Source organism: Argiope bruennichi, chromosome 7, assembly GCF_947563725.1.
Source record: "Argiope bruennichi chromosome 7, qqArgBrue1.1, whole genome shotgun sequence".
NCBI classification, from domain to species: Eukaryota; Metazoa; Arthropoda; class Arachnida; order Araneae; family Araneidae; genus Argiope; species Argiope bruennichi.
The window spans coordinates 15,739,466-15,760,877 of NC_079157.1; the positions used below are offsets into that span (position 1 = coordinate 15,739,466).

General features: G+C 27.7%; 1 protein-coding gene across 1 annotated transcript in view; it reads left to right on the forward strand.

Annotated features, from left to right (window-relative positions):
• The window catches only part of LOC129976379 (serine-protein kinase ATM-like), a 106,396-nt gene that overhangs the window by 56,130 nt on the left and 28,854 nt on the right, over positions 1–21,412 (forward strand). Inside the window, exons 38-52 of the mRNA XM_056089911.1 lie at positions 1,170–1,257; positions 2,855–2,989; positions 3,969–4,260; positions 5,291–5,442; positions 6,620–6,715; positions 8,454–8,573; positions 8,741–8,969; positions 10,578–10,736; positions 12,204–12,326; positions 12,604–12,815; positions 14,024–14,240; positions 17,233–17,340; positions 19,673–19,819; positions 20,766–20,904; positions 20,987–21,063. Coding sequence (XP_055945886.1) covers positions 1,170–1,257; positions 2,855–2,989; positions 3,969–4,260; positions 5,291–5,442; positions 6,620–6,715; positions 8,454–8,573; positions 8,741–8,969; positions 10,578–10,736; positions 12,204–12,326; positions 12,604–12,815; positions 14,024–14,240; positions 17,233–17,340; positions 19,673–19,819; positions 20,766–20,904; positions 20,987–21,063 — 2,294 coding nt within the window. The remainder of the gene's footprint in view (positions 1–1,169; positions 1,258–2,854; positions 2,990–3,968; positions 4,261–5,290; positions 5,443–6,619; positions 6,716–8,453; positions 8,574–8,740; positions 8,970–10,577; positions 10,737–12,203; positions 12,327–12,603; positions 12,816–14,023; positions 14,241–17,232; positions 17,341–19,672; positions 19,820–20,765; positions 20,905–20,986; positions 21,064–21,412) is intronic.

Genomic DNA, 21,412 nt, shown 5'->3' on the forward strand with positions numbered 1-21,412 from the left:
AATAAAAAAAATAAATAAGAATACATTTTCAACAAAAAGTTCTTCTCTTATTTAATAATTTTAATATTTCATCCCTAGCCATTACTGCCCTTTAGTCCTATGTAATGGTATATATACCATTAAATAATCCCCACCTTCTCTAGTACTAATTATATCATCAAAGTTTTTCCTTTTCTCTTCTGGACCATATATCAGTCATTGCCAAAACCAAGGCAACCCTGCACAATGCCATCAATTACCTCTTCCTAAGAAGCAATATTTCAGTTTGGAATCATATTTGCATCAGCATTATCTACCAGACTCAGCATAATTGTGAGAAAATAATGGTTTTGTTCCAGTGAAAAAAGAATCTGTAACAGGTTGTATAAATAATATAATCCAGAATCAGTGTCAACTTGTACCTGATACCAGGTAACTCTAACCCAAGGTTTCCAATCCTAGCTCAACTATCAATCTGTTTGTTTTGAAACATTATTGACATTGTGATAGCCATTTAAATTGTAATAATAACCAAAATTATGCCAAATTATAATTCTGTAAGTAATATTGATTTTATGCATGTTTCAAAACTATGGTGGATAGGGTTATGTAATGGTGGATAGGTAATTAATATTTAGTAATTTCAATTTCAGTCATTGTAGAATCACTAAAATAAAAAGAAGTAATATTTTAACTAATTTTGATGCATACAGATAAATAAACTAGTGTTAAAAGTGGCAACTTTAGATGAATATCAAACAAGCAGTAACTCGTCAATGATTTTTCATCTATCATAAAAGTTATCTAATATAAATTTAAATTTCATTATAAATTTTGTATAATATTTTTCAAGGTATATTTAAAAGCACAACAGTTATAATTTTCTCAATGAACTATAAATCATTTCACCATTGAAATTCCTTCAAATTTTCATATAAGATTCTTCTTTTAACTCTGCATTTATATGTATACTTCCCAAATAATTTTCTTTGAAAAATTTTCTTCAAGATTCCAAGACTTAATCACCTATGAAAAAAATGGTTTTCATATTTTGGAAGCTCACTATTATTTGAACAAAATAATTAGCTACTTTAAGTGTGAAATTGTCTTTCAGATTTTTTTGCAATAAAAAATTAATTAAATATTTTATGTATATATATCAAATATTCATGTATTATTTTATTTTGCAGCTCCTGTAACAAGGATTGAGTTTAGTAAAGCATCTGTTCGAGCTATGCTTTCTGTTGTGAATCATATATGGCTAAATCCTAAACAAGAGTAAAAATTTTCATTATATTATTTGTATAGTTCCTTTTTTTTTTTTTTTTTTTTTTTGTAAGAAGGCAAGTGATAAATACACAGTGTCTTTTCTTTCTCTCTCTCTCTCTTTTTTAATTGTTGGATGTCTAATAAAAAAAATGAAATAGTCTCTGAAGGAAGTACTAATTCACTGACATATTGAAATGTATTTTATCAAAAAACATTTTGCTCTCTTCAAAGAGTGATTTTTATGTAATCATGTATTCAAAATCATATCATTAATTTATTTATTTTTCATATTTGCATTAAATGTAAACTTTTGTACCTTTTTGTAGCCATAAGCTTTTATAAAAACGATTGTTATATTTTAAAAGAAAATATTTTTTCAAATGATTGATTCATATATTGATTAAAAAAAAGTAATACTGATTTAATATTGTAATGAATCAGCTTCTTCCTGGGTGACCACTGTGACATTTCTTTTTCCCACACTCGATAATGTACATTCCGGGCCATTCTTCATCAACGAAACTCCCACAGTGTTAAGTGCCTCCAGATTGCCAAATGGAAGACCCTCCTTTTAAGTACGGTCATCTGGCCATTTAGTGCTAATCCAGATAAGGAACCACACGTGCGTTTCCCAGGCAAATAAATCGTGTCTTCGAAAGGCGACAGTGTCAAACACTCCAGATGTCCTGCATTTTTCCCATGGTGGAGGGTGAATCATCAATGGACATTTTCCCACGGGCGACCAGAGACGATTCAGGTTGTTCTGAACGGTGATTGGGTAACAGGGAGTCTGAGAGGAAAATAAAAGGTGAGATTTTTCGGAAGAAGACGGAGAGGAGCTTCGTGTGAACCAAGGAGGAGAAGCTTCGTGTGAATCGGACTTCTGCGTAGAATTCCACCCGAAGAAAATTCGGTGGATTCCGAGAGCTACCCCCGGAGTAGCCTAAGACGCCAACAGCCTGTTAGCTGTTCTTGTAAAGTTGTTTCCTTCGAAATGGTTCGAGGAACTATTCTTGTGTAATTTTCGTGTTGTAAATAGCATCATTCATTTAAACTAGATTAGAAAGAGTTGTTTTTATGTAATAAAGCTGTAAATAAAAAAATTTGATCATATCGCTACCTGTTTTTGGATCGAGACTTTACAATATCTTTTATATATTACTATCTGTATATTCATTTTTAATGTCCAATCAATTTAAATTTCCTTTTCATAATATTAGTTTGCTTTTTTTTCTCCTTCAAAGATTAAGAAAATTTGTATTAATTTTCTTAAAGTTTTAAAGGCAAGAATTTTTAGGGATTTTAAATAACTGCTGTAAATTTTGGGATTTTAAATAAAATGTCTTTATTATGTTTTGTTAAGAATTTTCTGCATTTCTTGTTTCCATTCCATAATTTATAATCGTTTCCATGTCTTCTAAAACAATATCTATTTTATTATGTGCATACATTTTATTATTTGTATTATTTTAAGGTATTGAGGATTTGATCAAGAGAATAATCTTTCCTTAAATTACTGCATGCTCAAACGAAGGAAAAGAATAAGTTTCAAGAAATATTTTTATTTCTATATTATGTATTAAAGTATGTTTGTGTATATTCGTAGGTCTAAAAGCGAAAGGAATGTTTTAAAGGATTTCTGGTTAAACATTAGCTTCTTAGAAGTTGCCCAAGCTGCTCAATACTGCTCGGCATATTTCACAGCAATTCTCTATACCGAGTTATGGTGTGATAAAATGAGGTATGGATATAATCACAGATTTTATATGTGATAAAATGTAATTTATTTAAATAGATAATTGTGAAAGTAGTAAAATAATAATTTTAGAATCAAGAATTAGTAACTTAACTAATTTTTTGTTGCTTTTATCCATTAGAATAAATGTCACACTTAGCCTAATTAGAAATAAATATTAATAATATGTTATTAAACTATATTTAATTGTATTAGTTAAAATTCTGCTATAAATTTGTATTCAATTGAAACTGTTAAGTAAGATATCTTTTATTTATGCTTGTGGAAACTTTGGCTTGGCGGTAAGGTCTCGGCTTCGGAACCAGAGGGTTTCAGATTCGAGATCTGATTCCACCGAAGAACCGTTGTGTAAGTGGGTCTTTTGCACGTTAAACGTCCTCACGCAGGTATGGCGTGATGTGGAGAGGGGGGGGGGAGCAACTCAGATGTCGTCCTTGTCATCTGACCGCGGTTCAACATTACGAGGTCTGTCCCAAAATAGCCCTAATGTTGGACGTTAATATAACTAAACTAAACTAATTGAAGCTTTATATTTTTGCTTTTGTTTTCATATTATACTGATGTAAATATGTAATATATTATACTTATATGAATATGTAATGATATATATATGTATTATACTGATATATATATGTATTATACTGATATAAATATGTATGTAATAAATATTTAATATGCAGTGACAATCTGTTACTTAATCAGTCTTTTGTTTTTATTGAAATGATTCTACTGATCATTTTATAATGATACCCACTTGGGGCTTTTTAAAAAATATCAAATACTTTCAAAATGAAACAAACGAATTTGAATATGATTATACTGTTACACAACTTTTTGTGCATATATATAACTTATCTGGCCACAAATTTAAAAAACAAATTTGGCAGTTAATGGGCTGATATAATTTTTTTTATTGTGATGCACTTGAAAGTTTAGAATTATTATTATTATTATTAATTTCTAGGGAAAAGGCTTTGAGATCTGAACCATCTAGTGACCATTCAGATTCTTCTGGCAGTTTAGATTGCTCACCATTATCTTATATTGGGTCACAAGAAAGGGATAAGGCGTCTCTTGTATATGACATTCTTCTCGATACATATACTAAAATTGGGGATTCGGATGCCATCAGTGGTTGTGAAGTAGTTGCAACTGACAGCGAAGCTATAATGAAGCATAGCTACCTCATTGAGAAGAAATGGGATGGATTGCTGAAAATAAGTGATTTGAATGATTCCAGCTTAGGAATTTTGCATGTTAGTATCATTTTTATTGAAGTGAAAAATATTTTTTGATTCATTACTAATATACTTATTTTTAATGCCTTCTTTCTTTTTTACTTTTTCGTATACATAGTATAGAGAGAGTATTGTAATCATCAAAAAATTTGAACTCGGGATTTTGACTGATCACCACATTTTCAACTTTCCTGAGTTCAAAAAATATATTTTTAGAAAATGTTACTCTGTTCTTTTTGTGACAAAGATAACTAAAAAACGCTTTGAGCTAGACGGATGAAAATTGGTATATGGTCTTTATACCGAATTTGTTGATTTCTATAAAATTTTGAGCACTGTTCAAATATAAGTTAACACGATAATTATAAAATGAAAATAGTTAAATAAATAAAATTCGAAGCACGGATTTAACGTTTTTAGCGTTGATACGTATCAGAATTTGAGCCAAATCCGACAAGAAGTGAGCCGTCTGTCAGTCTATATTTTTGGAAACACATAAACGTGATAACTCAAAAATAGAATGACTTGAATATATCGAATTTGGGTGATATTTTGTAACTACAAGTGTAGTTTTGTTTCAGTCGATTGGGAAAAAACGCGCCTAAAACACAAATTCGTTTTTCGGATACCAGGGATTAATCGCCAAAAAACTCGCCAGGGTTGATGATAATTACAGTAAAAATGCTAAATTCATGCCAAAAAATATTTCGTGACTTCTGTGTACCCTGCTGCCATGCAAGGCATTCTCTGGGATAACACATTTATTAGAGAACAAGAGAGAAAGATTTAGAGAGACCATTACTGCTGGTTGTTTAAAGAATTGTTTAAGATTATTATTATTTTTTTTTTTATTGTTGACTAGTCGTTTTTGGTGACCAGCTGTTTCGCCTGGAATATTGGTTATATATAATTTCAATAGAATTGCTTAGACATCAATTCATATCCATGATTCTATCAAATTTTCAGATATTGCAGACTTGTTATTTTAATTGACTTATGTTCTGCTCATAAATCTTCTTTTAGAGACCTTGTTGTTGCTATTTTTTAGGCTTTACAAAAAAATCATCTTAATTCTGTTCTCCAAGGATATATACAATCTTTAATTCATATTCAAGATGAAACTTTGATGCATAACATCCGTGAATATCAATGTGAAGCTGCTTGGAGAATGGGGCAGTGGAATTTTCCAGTTGTTGAAAAGTAAGATACCTTGAATTAGTGTTAATATTTTATATATGTATATTTTAGAAATCTTTGTGTATATTTTAGAAATAACAGTTTTTAAAAGAAATTCTGTTAATATCCATATTTATGGGATTTTGGCAAAAGCTTATGTTGCCTTTTAAAATTTTTTTCAATTTCAGAATTTAATTTTAAAATTTAATTAAATATTATATTTAAAAACATACAAATTTATTTAGCCTATTACATGAATTAAGAACATACATAAAATAAAAATTTATTTTTATTTACATTAGGTTAAAAAAATTCTAGTTATCTTTACAATCAAATCATGTTATTTGCAGCAGATTCCAGATTTGATATTTCTGTGCATGTATCATTTTTAGAGTAAGGTTTATAAACCACAAAATTCATATTGTCATCTATAATCTATGTACTGAAAAAAATATTTACTTCAAATATTTTTCTAATTTCAATTGAAAAAATTTAATAGATTAATGGTTGTATGAGATATAAAATATCTGTGTTTATCGTATAGTGTTGCCAGAAATTCATTTGTGTGTGTGTGTGCACATGTAAATGTTCAGATCTCTCTACTCTGATTGCAATTGCTTTTATTCATCATGGAAATTATCATTTTTGCCTAATTATTTGAGAATCATCATCATAATATTAAATTCCATTTTGTGCACATGAATTGAAAATAATCTGTATATTCACTTAAGGTTAAAGTTACTGATATTTATTTCACTTATTTTTAAATGTTTGATATTTTGTGTAAGAAAACATGGTTTGTTATATGCATAATCATTGAACTCAGGATTACTCAAGTAACAATCATATTTATTTATTTTTGTGTCTGGAAGGTCAAATAAATTTGAACACAACTTTGGTGATCAACTTATTTGCTGTAATTATTGCATGCGAAAGATCTTAATAAAATCTAGAGTTTCGTTTTAATGGGTTCCTTGTTAATTCAATTTGTCATCTCGCCTAAATTTTGAGCTCTAATCTAAAACAGGGAATGGTTACATTTCACTTTGCTAATTGAAGTGAAATCATTCAGCATCAATTTTTTTTTTTTTTTTTTTTTTTTTTTAGAAAAGCAATTCTGCTATGCTAACCTCATCTATTAAAGATTGTTTAACATAATCACATGTTTTATGCACCTAATAATTATGAATTTTGATTTCAGTGATCAACATGGATTTCAAGAATGTTTATTTAAAAGTCAGCAAAGTTTGATATCTGAAAATTCTATAATTTTTGAAAAGTACTTTAATGAAGCCCAGTGAGTACTTTTTTAAATTCTTGTAAATTTTCGCATTTAACTTTTTAGCTGCAAATTTATTTTAATTGCCATATTTGCAGTATATTTTTTTTTTAATTCTTTGCTTTTCTAAGTCACTTAATCATCATTTATAAATATATTTTACAATTGTTGCTTTTAAAATGTTTGAATTCATTGCATAAGTTTTGAATTTTCAAGAAAAATATTAAACAGCTATATTTTACTTACTAATATTTCATATGTGTTAGATGCATTTACTTTGCTAATTTGTGAAATATATCTGATGGTAATTTTGCATGAAATTTACTTAACTCATTTTATTATTAAAATTTTCTAATATTGATACAACTGTAGCAACTTTTCAAAATTTTGCTCTTTCTAAATATATATATATATATATATTGGATTATTGCAATTTTTACTTATTTTTATAAATTTCAAAAACTTTATATTTTCAAGATAAGGATGAGAATAATCTCAAATTAGAAATAAACAATTGTAATTTGTTTTCTATTGCATTTATTTACCAATTATCACAATCTAGTCGCCTTTGGCAACCAGCTGATTCACTAGGGATATTAGTTATTTTTAATTTCTATAAAACTTTATATCCATAATTTCTCCAGATTGTCTGACATTAAAACTGTGTTATTTTAATTGTCTTACTTAAATTGTGTTTAATATATGGATTTTCTAATGAAGACTAGTTTCATAACATCACAGCACTATTAAAAATGTAGATGTCTGGGTCATCTATATTCTCATTTTTGCACTGCTTTAGGTTTCACTTTTTGTAAACTATATGGATAGTTAATAAAATTCTTCTATGGTTTTTAACATTTGAAGAAAATTCAAATTATCTGATGAATATTGCCAGAATTTGAAGAAAATTTACAAGGCTATTAAATTGATATTTGTTTACCTTTGAAACGATGTAAAATCATTTTTATCTATTATATTTGTTGAACTTATCATGTAAAAAATGCAAAAATTCACCTTTATTTTTAATTACTTAAAATTTTAAAGAATAATCGTTTTTAAGTGTACATTTCTATTCTCCTATGCATCAAATTTGGTAGCTGTATTTCACAAAATCTGCCTTGTAGAGTGCCAACATAGCGCACATACATTCATCTTTATTAATCGTACAGATTGGCTATTTATCATTTTAATTGGCAAGTTTTAAAGTGCAAAGCATCAAATCATCATTTCCTGTGTTTTTAATTTGAGAAGACACAATTAGAGTAATCTCTGTAAAAAAGGAAAGCTTTTACTAAAAGTGTTTCATTAATTTAAAAATTGTCAAATAAATTATTATGTCAAAATTTGAATTTGGAATTGTAGTTTCTATCACACTGTCCTTCTAAAAACTTGAGATAGGTTGAGTATATCACTGATAAGAATTATTTTTTAAAAAAAAATCTTGTTAATCTCAAGATTACTATGCTTTCATTCATTTCACAGTACTATTGACATAATTATTGCTGTTATCTTTGTCATCTGATTGGTATTCATTATTCTGAGAGTGTTGCTGCTTAAATGTGGGGGGGGGAAGTAAGACTTATCTATTTTTTTTATTTTAGAGAAATCTAATTTGAATATCATTATTATTTGCAAAATTTTTGTTTAGCTCTTAAATAGGATGTACTTTAAATAAAATAAATGAAAACTAATTAAACTGTTGTTATTTAAATGTGGAAAATAAAACTTGTTTATTATTATTATTATTTTACTTTAGGAAAACCCAGTTTGAGTATTTGAAACATACAAGCTTAGAAGCATCAAGAAATATCTTACCAATCCTTAGCCATATTCAAATGATGTCTGTGTTACAGGATTTTTCCAAAATGCAATCAAAGTAAGGTTAACTATTGCACTGCTTATCAATGCTATAAACCATGTTAACACAAAAGCATATACAAACAAATAATTATTTGCCTGTAAAAATGCTCCAATCATTAGTTATATAATAAGTTTCAGTTTTTTTTTATTTCATTATTTGTAAAAATTATGCACCATTTTTAGTTCTCAAGCTGTACAAGATATTCTTAACTCATGGGATTTGCAAGATCAAATGCCATATGAAGACTTTGAATTTGTAGAACCTGTATCATGGCTTAAATGCATTTTATTGAAACATTGTGTGGATACTACTTCAAGAAATCAATGGCATGCCAGAGTGACAGTTATAAATGAAGTTAAAAAACTTTTAGAAAGATATTCTGTGAGAGCCAGAAATGAAATGCACTTAGAGGTAAGTTTTCATACATTCATTTTGCCCAAGAATTCTTTAATGGGATGGAATGGAAAAAAAAAATTTTGTATTCAAAAAATTATTTGGCATTATAATTTGAAAATTTGATTATTTTTTTATTCTTGAATTTAAAAATTTTATACATTGTTGAAAAGGAAAGAAAATATTTTTAAAATATTGCAGTAAAGTATCATCTTACTTAATTACCTCTTAATTTGAATGGATATGGATAAAAAAAGTTGTTTTAGATTTTGATCAAGAATAAAACCCCCAAATGTTAAACCCCAAACCAAATATCAAACCCCAAATGTTTGTGTGTATGTGTGTGTGTTTCTAAAATACTGTAGAGAACAAGGATAACTATAAAGTTAATGTTTGCTGCCTGATGTTTGGTATATCTCCTTCGTTAACAGTTTCTCTACTTTAAAGGATATCCTGTGCATAGAGATTAATTTAAAAATTGATATAATTCAATATCTGGTAGGAGATGTATTTTTATTCTTGATTAAAAATAATTGTTTGCATCTAGAGGTACTTCTAAAAAAAACCCACACAATTACATATACTTATTTTTAAGTGTTTTCAAATCTGTTAGGCAAATATTTGTTACATTTTGTTATCCCAACACCAATGAATTTTGCCTTCAAATTTGAATAGTATTAGATTCCCATTACTTCTAGTTTCACATTATTAGATATTGATGATATAAAAAAAAATCCAAAAATTTATTATCTTCAAGACGTTTTTCAAATTCATTTCTAAGTCATAAAACTTTTTTTTCTCTTTAGTTTTGCTGAAAATAGTATGGTTTGTTATCAAGATTTTATATAACTAGAAATTTTAAAAATTAAACTTCGAGTTTGTTTTTAAGAAAATTTTATTGCTTTTATGTTTGCTGGACTGCAAAAATATTCATTGGAGGCCCCATACTCTGATTTCTGTTGTTAGAATGAAGCATTGAGATTAAACTTTTATATTTTGTAATCTATTTTAAAAGTACAATTCTGCATGGGAAAACATTTGTGATGTTATTTATGAAATGGTAAATATATAAAAATTGGAACTAGTATTTTATTAACATCTGGCTTCATTTGTAATGATCTTTATTGAATAAAATGTATTTAATTTTTCAAATTTCTCTCCTTATTTGAGTTGCATAGTTACATTCTTCTGAATTCAATGCTGACTGAATATAATAGTGCGCTGTTGCCTATTAATTAATTAGTTATTATATTATAAATTTTAATTAAATTAAAAATCAAGCAATATGGTTTTTTTTTTTAACTATAATTGCTTCTGGAAACATTACGGCATAAAAATAACTGCACCAATTTTAAATTCAAAAAATGTATCTTTTAATGATACCAATTTAACTGTCATGCAGTTACTGATTTGAATTTTGATAACTTTTTTAAATATGCTTTTATCAAAGTTTTCAGCAATACCTACCTTTTTGTTAAAATGAAATTTAAACAATGGTCATTTTTCGTCAAATATTTAAATATGTGGTTTTCTTCCATTATTCAAAACCAAATGTTGGTTTTTTCCTCCCTTGTCTATCAAACTATTGCATTCATTTATTACTCATTTAACTCAATTATTTCTTAGGTTGCATCTAATGCTATACATATCCTTCGAAAATTGCCTAAAATAGAGGAGGAAGATATTCTTCGCTGGCAAATGGAAGAAGCTAAAATTCTTTGGACAAGAAAAGAATATAGCATTGCAAATAAAATTCTGAAATCAGCTTTGCCATTCATGGAAAAAGTATGAATTATCAAAAATTCTCTTTTTATTCCCAAATGTATGAAATAGCTCTTTCATTTTAGCATTTAATAATTTGTAAGTTTTATTTATTTATTGCATGTAAAATGGCTCTTGTTAATTTCAGTAGTTATCACTTCTGTTTCTAAATAGATACATAATTATTCATGCAGTATGCTTATACAACAGTATAAAAAATCCTACCTTTGAACAGTGAAGTAATTTTGATATTTCTGTTAATAATTTGTGAATTTTTCTTTTTCCTGAAACATTGCAATATTTATTATTTAAGAATGAAACACCAGTAGGAGCTATATTTTAAAAAATTGTCTAAATTTTTAGTGAATTTTCAGTGCTACTTATTTTTCCTTTTATTCAGAAAATTTTAAGAAATATGAATGTCTTCCTTATTTAGTACAAGAAGAAAATATTAAAGTAACACTTTTTAATATATATATATGTAATGATATTTTAATTCTAATTTCAATTTAATTAATTTCCAAGATTTTATCTTAATTTAGCCCATAGTAACTTCATTCTAAAATATTCTCTTATTTCGTGATCCAATTCCACTTTCGGTTTAAATAATCGCTTTGTAAAAATAATGCGCCATCAGTACTACGTATTAAATGAAAGTGATACTTTTACCCTTCAAAGGTCACATGTGTATTGAATTGGCACCTGGCCAGAAATCCAATGTTATATAAGGCTAGTGATCAACTGTTTGGCCCTTTTTTCCCTTTTCTTACTTCTGTGTGTGCCGCACTGCGTTTTCTTGTATATAATCCTGCCTGCCACTCGGAATAGAATAAAGCGAAATTAAAAATACCAAGTCTCTTCACTGCTTCGAACCTGCATTCTACTTCAATTAAAATATGTTATATATATATAATTAAAATAAATGTTTAAATGGATATTATTTGCATTCATTTAAACCTTTTATGTAAATATTATGCAAATTATTATATTAAAATGTCTTTTATTACCTCACCAAAATTATAATGTACCATTCATGCATGTATCATAATTGAAAAACATTGCTTTTATATCTGCACTTTTTAAATCATGTGTTTCAAAATAAAAATTTCCTAAGTACCAAAATAAACAAATTAAATTTAAAAGCTCTTCAAAAATGATAGAAAAAAAGAGTTAAGCATTGAATGAATCAGAGACAATTAATTAATTTATCAATGAAATTTAGAGAAAAATAATATGATAGCGAATGTTTTCATTTTCACACTTTTAACAATAAAATGATTGTAGAAAGAAACATCAAACGCTGGAACTTACGCATAACTTCATGGAATGTAATCATGAAATTATTATTAATATTGAAATTTTAAAGAAGGAAATGGTAAATGCATATTTATTTTATTCTTAAGCCTTTCAAAATTAATTGTTAGAAGAAAACTTTTCAGTGTTTCAAAATTAGTTGGATTTTGTTAATATAAAACTTTTACTTATTTTCAGTTTGCTAAAGAAAATCCTAAATTTTTCATGTGTTATGGACAAGCCTTGACTTTGAAAGGAAAATGGCTTGCAGAGACATGCAATGAAAATTCTTCTGTAATTATGCGGGACTACTTAGAAAAGGTAAATAAGTTGCTAACTTATCAATTAATTTTTACTTTAACCGATTAACGGGGGAATAAATTTTTGCTCAACTCATTTCACAATGGGGACTTTGTCATATAAGTAATATCATCAGATACTGCAAATGTAATTAATGGTAAAATAAAAATTGTTTTACAGGAAATAAATCTCATAATAGATAAGGAATATTTGCAGCATTTTTATTTGACAAATTATTTAAGTTTTTTTTGGAAGATTTTTATTTGTTTGTATAAAATTAACCCGTTAATTTTTATAGGCATTAGATGTTTTAAAGAATGGCTGCGACGATGGTGAAGATTATACTTCTGCAGTATGTGATGCTTATCTAGCTATAGCTCGCTATGCTGATGGCCAGTATCAAAGTATTGTTAACTACAAAAAATCAACTGCTTATCAAGCAAAATTAAGTTCGATTGCTAACTCTCGAGAACAAGCAAAACATTTGAGAACTAAAGATATTACTGATGAGTAAGCTATATTTTTATATTTACTTTCAATTGAATGCTAATTTATATTATGTATTTAAATTTATTTTTGAATTACTATTTTATGTGAGCAGAACTTTTTTATAGTAGTAAGGGGGCAAGAGTAAAAATAAAATGACTATATGAAAATGTTATGCTGGACATAAAAATCTTTAATTTATTTCTAGTACAAATTAACTTTTCATCTAAAAGAATAAAGAATGTTTTTAATTCTTTTATTTACAAATATATGAAAGGAAGAAAAATTTATGCTCATACAAAATGAAAATGCCTGGCATTCTTTTTTGTTATTAGTGCAAAAAAAAAAAAAAAAAAAAAAAAAACGCTGATATTTTTATTCTTATTAGGGCATTTCTATTATGTGAGTAAATGCAAACACCAATTGTATCTCTTTTTCTGGTGGTAAAAAAAATTTAATAAATTAAGAATTAGTTTCAAATTGTTTCAACTTTAAATGTGCAATTGCAGTCTTAATAATAATCTAATTTTTATTCTCATTATTTCAGTAATGAAATCATTTCATTCATTTTTACATAAATATGCATTTGTGCCAAAATATTTAACAATGATGAAATAAAACTTGTAGGATATCCTTTTGTCGTGCCAGTTATTTATTCTAAAAATATTGATATTGTTCTTGCTAATTAATAATAATAATAAACTAAACTTTTTATATTATGGTAGCTGGAGATTTTTTGTTTACTATGCAGTGATTTTGTTGAAATGCAGTTAGTGATTGATCTTCTGTATATAATTCTTCCTACATTATCACCATTCATGCTTTTCTATATAGAAATTTTTTCCACAATGCTTCACACCATACAAATTGAATTAATTTTGTAAAAATAAAATTTGAAGTTTATTATTTTAAGAAATCTTCAATTTAATTTCATTCTTTGGCAAAAAAAAACCTTTGTTTTAATAAATTGTTAATCTGTTTAATAACTTCAATTTACAAATTAAATGAGCAATTACCATTTTGATTTATCTCAAACAAATTATTTTTTAAAAAATAATTATTTTGAAAAGCATGAGTATTTGAATATCAACAAATATTTAAAAAGAGATTGTGTAATCCATTTAGATTGATATTAGTTTCTTTTTTTTAATAGAAAGTTGTTTATCTGGAATTTTTCTTTGCAATGATTAAACTTTCCTGGTTTTATTATATATAATTTTTTTTTTCCTTAGCCAGCGAAAATTGCATCTAACATTAACAAGGCAAGCTAATATAGATCAAGAGGAAATGGAATCTGTTGAAGCAGATAAGAAAAGATTTCTTGAAAAAGCTATAAATAATTATTTACAGTGTTTGAGAGGATCTGATACTCATGATTTGTGGATATTTCGTCTCATTTCTTTATGGTTTCAAAATCTTGATGATGACGTGATCAACAAAATTATTAAAGTGAGTTTGTTATTTACAAATATTTCATCTTTTATATGACATCAATCCTCTTTTGAAAATTCGTTTACTGTTTTATATAATTTTTTTTATACTTAATACTTTTTTTTTATACTTAAATTCCACACATCTATTTTTTTTTTATTTGCTTAAATATAAAGTATATGAACAGAAAGTTTGCAAGTTAAAGCAAAATATTTTGATAATAATTCTAACTGCTAAAATATATAATATGTGTTGAAATATCAAAGTCATAAAATTAAAAATCCTTCAGCAAATATAACTTATTGTAAAAGATAGTCCTAATTAAATTTAGAAGATTTGTGATCAATATTGAGAATCTATAATTTCATACATATTGATATAAATATTTTATAACATATAAGAAGAAGAGAGCATAAGAATTTTGTTTAAAATTCCTTTATGGATTTCAGAATTATGTTGTTGAACATGTGGTTTTTCACTGAAACTTTGCTGGTTAAGTTTGTTGTTGAACTTCTGTTTATATGGGTAATATCATGGTCAAAAACAGTTTGAGTTTAGGTATTTCAAAACTGTAGCATCTTCAAGATATAAACATACTAATTTATTTATTTAATTTAATGTACGCTATGTAAATCCATCAACAATCAAATAGCATTTCTTTTAGAATTTTAAATATTGGATGCAGAAAAAGCTATTGGAATACATATTTTTATAGAGAGAAAATTTCAAAAAGGTACATATTTCTACCACAGCTCATGCTCAGTAAGAAAGTGTAGTCCCTAGTTTGTAAAATCTCCATGAAGGTGCTATCAGAAAAGCAATATTACTTTCTGCTGCTGCACATGGGCAGTAACAAATCACAGTCATTCTGCTCCCCTCTAAGTAAAAGTGAGATAATACTGTCCTGATTGCAGAATAATTTTTCTCCCAGAGATGATAAGAGAGTGTTTTTACATATTATTCTGCTGAAAATAAGGGTCTTTTTTTTGCGAACTTGGATTTTGAATATAAAAAGAATATGAAAAATGATTATTGATTAATGAAAATTATAAAGATTATTTTAAAAAATAATATTGTCTATTATATCTAAAAAAATATTATTGTCTAAATATTGTCTATTAAATTTATCTATATGCTTATAATAAAGCTCAATGTGTGTGTGTGTGTTGGCGGTCTACAGGCCAGGTCATTTGACATACAGCTACCAAATTCCGTGCATGTATGCCTTATAGGTCGGGAATGTGCACCTGGGGTCCCTTTTTTTTGAAATTTTAATTAGAATTTTAATTATTAATTAAAAACTAACTTTCCCGCCAAAAAAAAAAATCTTCCATTTTCCCCACCGCCAAATGAGTAAGGCTTCAGTTTTTTTTTCTCCCAACAGTAATGAGGCTAGGGTTAACATTTTTCGGCGGATTATTTTAAACGATTCTGTTTATTTTCTTAATGTTTGATGTATTTAAAATTAAACATTGTTAATTAATCCATGTTTCAGATTCATTCTGAAGTACTTTTGAATTAAAATAACACAGAATAAAGGAAATTAAAAATGTCTTAATCTGCATAGCGTTACCCCAACTGGCGTAGAAAAATTCACGCATTTGCGTTACCGTAACTGGCGAAGAAAATTCACGCATGCGCATTGTGTTCTGACTGTTGACATGACAACCATTATCAACGGATGATTTAAATTATTTTTAGGTTAGTTGCATGCTTTTGTAAGTAAATTGTATTTATGTTAGTTATATATTTTTTGTATATGCTTATAGTTTTAAGTACATCGTTTTTTAAGTAGTGTTTTTAAACCTGTTTTCGACCGATTATTTTAAATGATTCATTTTATTTTCTTAGTGTTTGATGCATTTAAAATGAAACATTGTTAATTAATCGATCTGCTCATGATGAATCTGAGAAAATTTTGTTGACGAATTCTTGAGATATTACATAAATTAAGAAAGATATTCTTTAGTGCCCATAAAGTTTAAACGCTCAGTGACTCTATTATCAGTAATCATATTATTAAAAAAATGCTTTGTTTCAGTAAAAAATATTATTATATTAATTGCAGATTAATCATTTAATTTAAAGCATAAATTCTACGAGGGGTAACAGAAAATTAGAGAGATACATATCACGTTATGACTGAAGGCCTTTATAATATTATGAGTGAATTATATGACTATCAAAATTTGAAGTTTTAAAATATTTTGCTGAAGAATCTATTAAAGGTGGAATTGCGTAAAATATTTAATGGTACGACTTTAGTTTAACCCCCTGCCTGGCGAAATTTTTAAAAATCGCCAACAATGGCCTTGCGAAATGTTCAAAAGCAAATGAGCAGATGTTCAATTATAGTGCATAATAAGGATTGCCAGCTTTGGCGCGTTATCGCAACTTGGCGAAGAAGGGGGTTAAACTCCGGTTCAACCTATTTAATTATTAAAATTTAAACGAACATTAAGATTGGCGAACTAGCTGGTCGCCAAAGGCGGCTAGTTTATAAATAAGAATGAAAGTAACATCTCTACAAGTGTATTTATTTTAACCTTATAGTTACAGGTTTTTTTATACTTTAGCCATAGCAGAGTAAATCTTTAAAAATGTAAATAAGGTATGCAATAGAGATAGTCAAAAATATTTCTAAAGTTTAAATTTCAATAAAAATTATTTAAAAATTATTGACTTCTTTGTTAGTTTCTTAGTTAAAATTTATGTATATCAAATGAAAATTCTCCTAATTTTTATTGGTTAATAATTAAATTATTCAGAATGAATTAGAATAATTCATGAATCACCACTAGCTGTGCTAATAGAAAAGTTATATTTTGCACCAAATTTTATACTTGGTGACAATTGCTTTTAAGTTTATAGATTACAAATAAATCATCTTTAAGCATGTTTTAGAGATGTTTTAATTGTAGGTATATAATGAAATATATTTTAATTAGTATGTTATTTTTTATGCTTAAATTTTTGTTAGAATTAAATTTTATTAATTGTTTTATTCCAGGAAAAGGTGTCAGATCTACAAACTTATAAATTCCTACCTCTTATGTATCAACTAGCAGCTAGAATGGGGACACAGGCATCTAATATATTTACTCAAACTCTTCTATTGGTGAGAAAATTTATCATTTTGTGTAATGCATTATTTTTTATCAATATTCCTGAATCATTTATATAGCTTATACTATCATTATTAATATAAATTGTTTTATTAATCATAAATTTAAAAAGTAATTTTTTAGACTGTTTAAGTTATAAAATCTCTGAAAAATGTTTATTTCATTAGCATTTCTGCAGCTCCTAAATTAATCTTTTTACAACATAAATTTTCTATTAATTTTTTTTATTGTTAACTATTTATTTTATGTAAAATTGAACAAATCTTTTAATACAAGTTTAATTACAATGCAAAATACTGAATAATACACTCATGTCCATATATTAAGGATAATGCAAGTTCAGGAACAGAAAGAGTCAGGAGCAAAACAAATGTGACTTATTTGTAAAGCCTATTTATTAAACAATAGGTAGAGAGCAAAAAAAGATGCTATATGTTTGATATCATTAATAAAAATTGCGATTTTTTGCTCCCTGGAGCAAATTACAAAATAATAATAAAAATAAAAATAATAATACAAAAACCAATATTACATGGTTGGTATGGTGGTTAATACATAGTATGTCTCCCAGACGATGCAATACAGTCCGTACAACACCTAGGCATGCTGAGTATCAAATTATCGATCTGATCTTGGGGAATATTGCACCACTCATCAAGCAATGCTCTCCGAAGTTCCGGTAGACATATGGGAGGTGGTTGACTGGCTGCAACTCGTCGATCAAGAATGTCCCACATATGCTCTACTGGATTCAAGTCTGGTGAGAATGCTGGCCAGTCCATATGGGTGATATAATCCGATCGAAGGCATTCGTTTACGATGTTTGCACGGTGAGGACGAGCGTTGTCATCCATTAACACGAATTCTACCCCAATGGTGCTCCGAAACAAACGTACATGTTTTTCCAGAATGACGTCCCGATAGATTTGGCCTGTCATAGTTCCGATTTGAACATGCAGGTCATTCTTAAACCCAGAATACAAATGTCGGTCAGTGATGTTCTCTTGGTAGTAACAGGGACCTGGCGCTCTCTATATGAAAGTCCGGCGAGAATCAGACTGCAAGCTAAACCTGGACTCGTTGGAAAACATCACACAAGCCCATTGTTGCGGTGTCCACATTGCATGCTCTCTACTCCAGGCTAACCGCAGCGACAGTGAGTTGCAGTAAGTGGACCACATCTGACATGCCTACGAGCATATAGACCAATCTGCCCTAAGCGTCTGTTCACGGTCTGCCTTGAAACTGTCGTATCAGTAGCTGAAGAGAGCTGACGAGACAGGTCTGATGCTGTGCTCCGTCTGTTTCTTTTTTTTTTTTTTTTTTTTTGGCAGTAACTGCCAAATACCGGTCTTCATTCGGCGTTGTAACTCGGGGGCCACCTGTGCTGTAACGTCTACTCACATTACCATCATCTTTGAATCGTTGGCAACGCGTGGAGATGACACTCTGGGCTATTCCAAATTCCTCGGATACTTCCAGCTGGGTCCGCCCACATTCCAGACAGCCGATAATTCTACCACGTAAAATATCATCCAAATGCGTCCTTTGTGTCATAACTATGCGGTTATTGCACTGAAAGGCTTATAAAGCGCTTGCGAACAATTTTACTTCTTTGCCCGTATTCCTTATACATCACTCTCTTACACTCTCGTCATTGTGACGTACTATCGGTGTCATCTGGTGGCTTCCTGCAATTTGCATATGATTTTTGATGTGTGTAGTCATTTTACGGGGGATATACGTATTTTAGAGTTCGATTTCCGCGTGACTCTGAATTATCCTTAATTTATGGACATGAGTGTACTTAATACTAACTATGCAATACAAGTGAATACAATTTTTTATATTTTTATTTTATGCATTACCATTTTATTAAATTCATTAATTAAAGTTAGAAATTTTGTGTGTCAATTCCTATCAGGTTTCTTTTTATAATTATAATTTAACTTTTATAATCGATTTGTAGAACTGCAGGAATTTAAAATGCTGTTTAGTTTGCTATTAAACTAAATTATTGTTGCAGACAGATTTTAAATTTCTCTACAATAAAAGCTTTAAAACAGATTGAAATTTTGTGATTTAAAGAATAGGAACAAACGATTCTGAATAAATTCTATAACATTCTGTAATAAATTTATTAAATCAATTTTTTGGAAAAAAGTACAGAAAATAAATTTTATTTAATTGCAAAACAAAACCTAATTTTTTAAATACATTAAACATGAAAGCTTCTTTATTATAGATATGTGAATTAAAATATAATCTTTAAAAACTTTCTATATCAGATTATTTTAAAGAGCTTATTATTTCTTTTAAATCTAGTTAATAAAAAATATAACTGTTGATCATCCTCATCACTCCTTACCTGTAATTTTGGCTCTCAACAATGCTGATAAAGACCCTGCTGATAAAAAAGAAATAACTGATCAGACTGCCCATCTGCAACAAGCTGAAGTACCTGCTGTAAAGGTAATTTTATGTTTTTATTCATATAATCCCATACTGGCTTTAATATCACGTGTATATGTGGTTTCAATTTTATTTGATGATAATAAATAACCTAGAATTACTATTACTAGTTTTATTCTTGATTTATTTATTTTCAGAATGAAATATTTTATGAAGTATGCTGAGAATATATTGCTTTTTTATACATAAAAAAAACTAATGTCCATATTTTTTCAAAATAATATATATCAAAGATAGAAACATTTTATTAGGAGGAAAAGCGAAACTAGAATGTAAGTTTATACCAAAGGTTATAATACACATAAATATAACTTCAGAGCTAAAACAGTGTTTTCCTCTTTAATTTCATCATTTTCCTTAGAAATAGAGGATACCATAGCCTTCATACATATAAATAACTTCTTGCATCTATATGTACTTCTAGAATTTATATAGCTTTATATAATAAGGTTTTATATTGTTTGCAAACCGAGTGCATAATTATTTGTAAATCTTAAAAACCTTCATTTCACTAGGTTATAATTATCATTGTATATCATTACTGTTATTCAATATTTATCAAGAAAGTTGTAAGTAAACATAAATTCCTTTAATTAATGCACTGTCTATGCAAATTACACATTAAATAAAATATGAGTGTGTACTTTTAGCAATTAATGCAATATCATCTTGATTTAATAATACCTATAAGCAAAGAGAATTTTGTAATATAAATTCATATAAGATTTAAAATGTCTATTAAAATTTGTGCTAGGCCAAGTTTGTCATATGTGTAGTAAATATCTTTGTCTTTTTGCAATTATTAGTAACTCAGCTACATATTTAGATAAAATTAAATATTCAGGAATATAAAATTCTTTCTGTTAATAATTTATAATGTATATTATTCTTATATAAAGATTCTATTTATTTAAATTATTATTTTGAGGATACATTTTATTTTCAGGAAAGAATGAATTCTGCCAAAAAGTTACTTTCAGTACTTCTGAAATCAAAAATCAGTCATTTAGTTAAAAATTATTCTGACTTATGTGATGCTTACATTGCTCTGGCTTATCTTGGTGTGCCAAAGAATACTAAGAGAGGTGAGTTGTTTCGTAGATTTATTTTTAATTTTTTAAAAAAGAATTATTCAATTTATAAAATAAATTATGTTTATTTTCTTAGGCATCATTCCAAAAGATCAACCTTTGCTTAAATTCCAAGATTTGCAAAAAATTCCAGTTATAACAGAGGAAGTAAAGGTAAGTTTTTTATTTTTAATTAATACCCTTTTTCCCATATTAAATTTTGATATGTTGCTAATCTATATAAGGATTTGTATATGAAAATCTAGTTATGCTATTAGGCAGTAATCATCATTTTATTAATATTGTCACATAGATGAAGTTGGCGTAGAAAAACCGTGTGTTAACTAAAGTCAAAGATAACACCCGTTAATCTCAACTCGAGACTTTATTCAAGGAACTAAACCTTACATCTGTTTTTATCCACTGGACGAAATGACTCAAATTTGCCAAATTTAGAAAGATACAGAAATTATAAGAACATTCCAGAACAAACAAGAAATAACAGAAAGTAAATCAATAACAA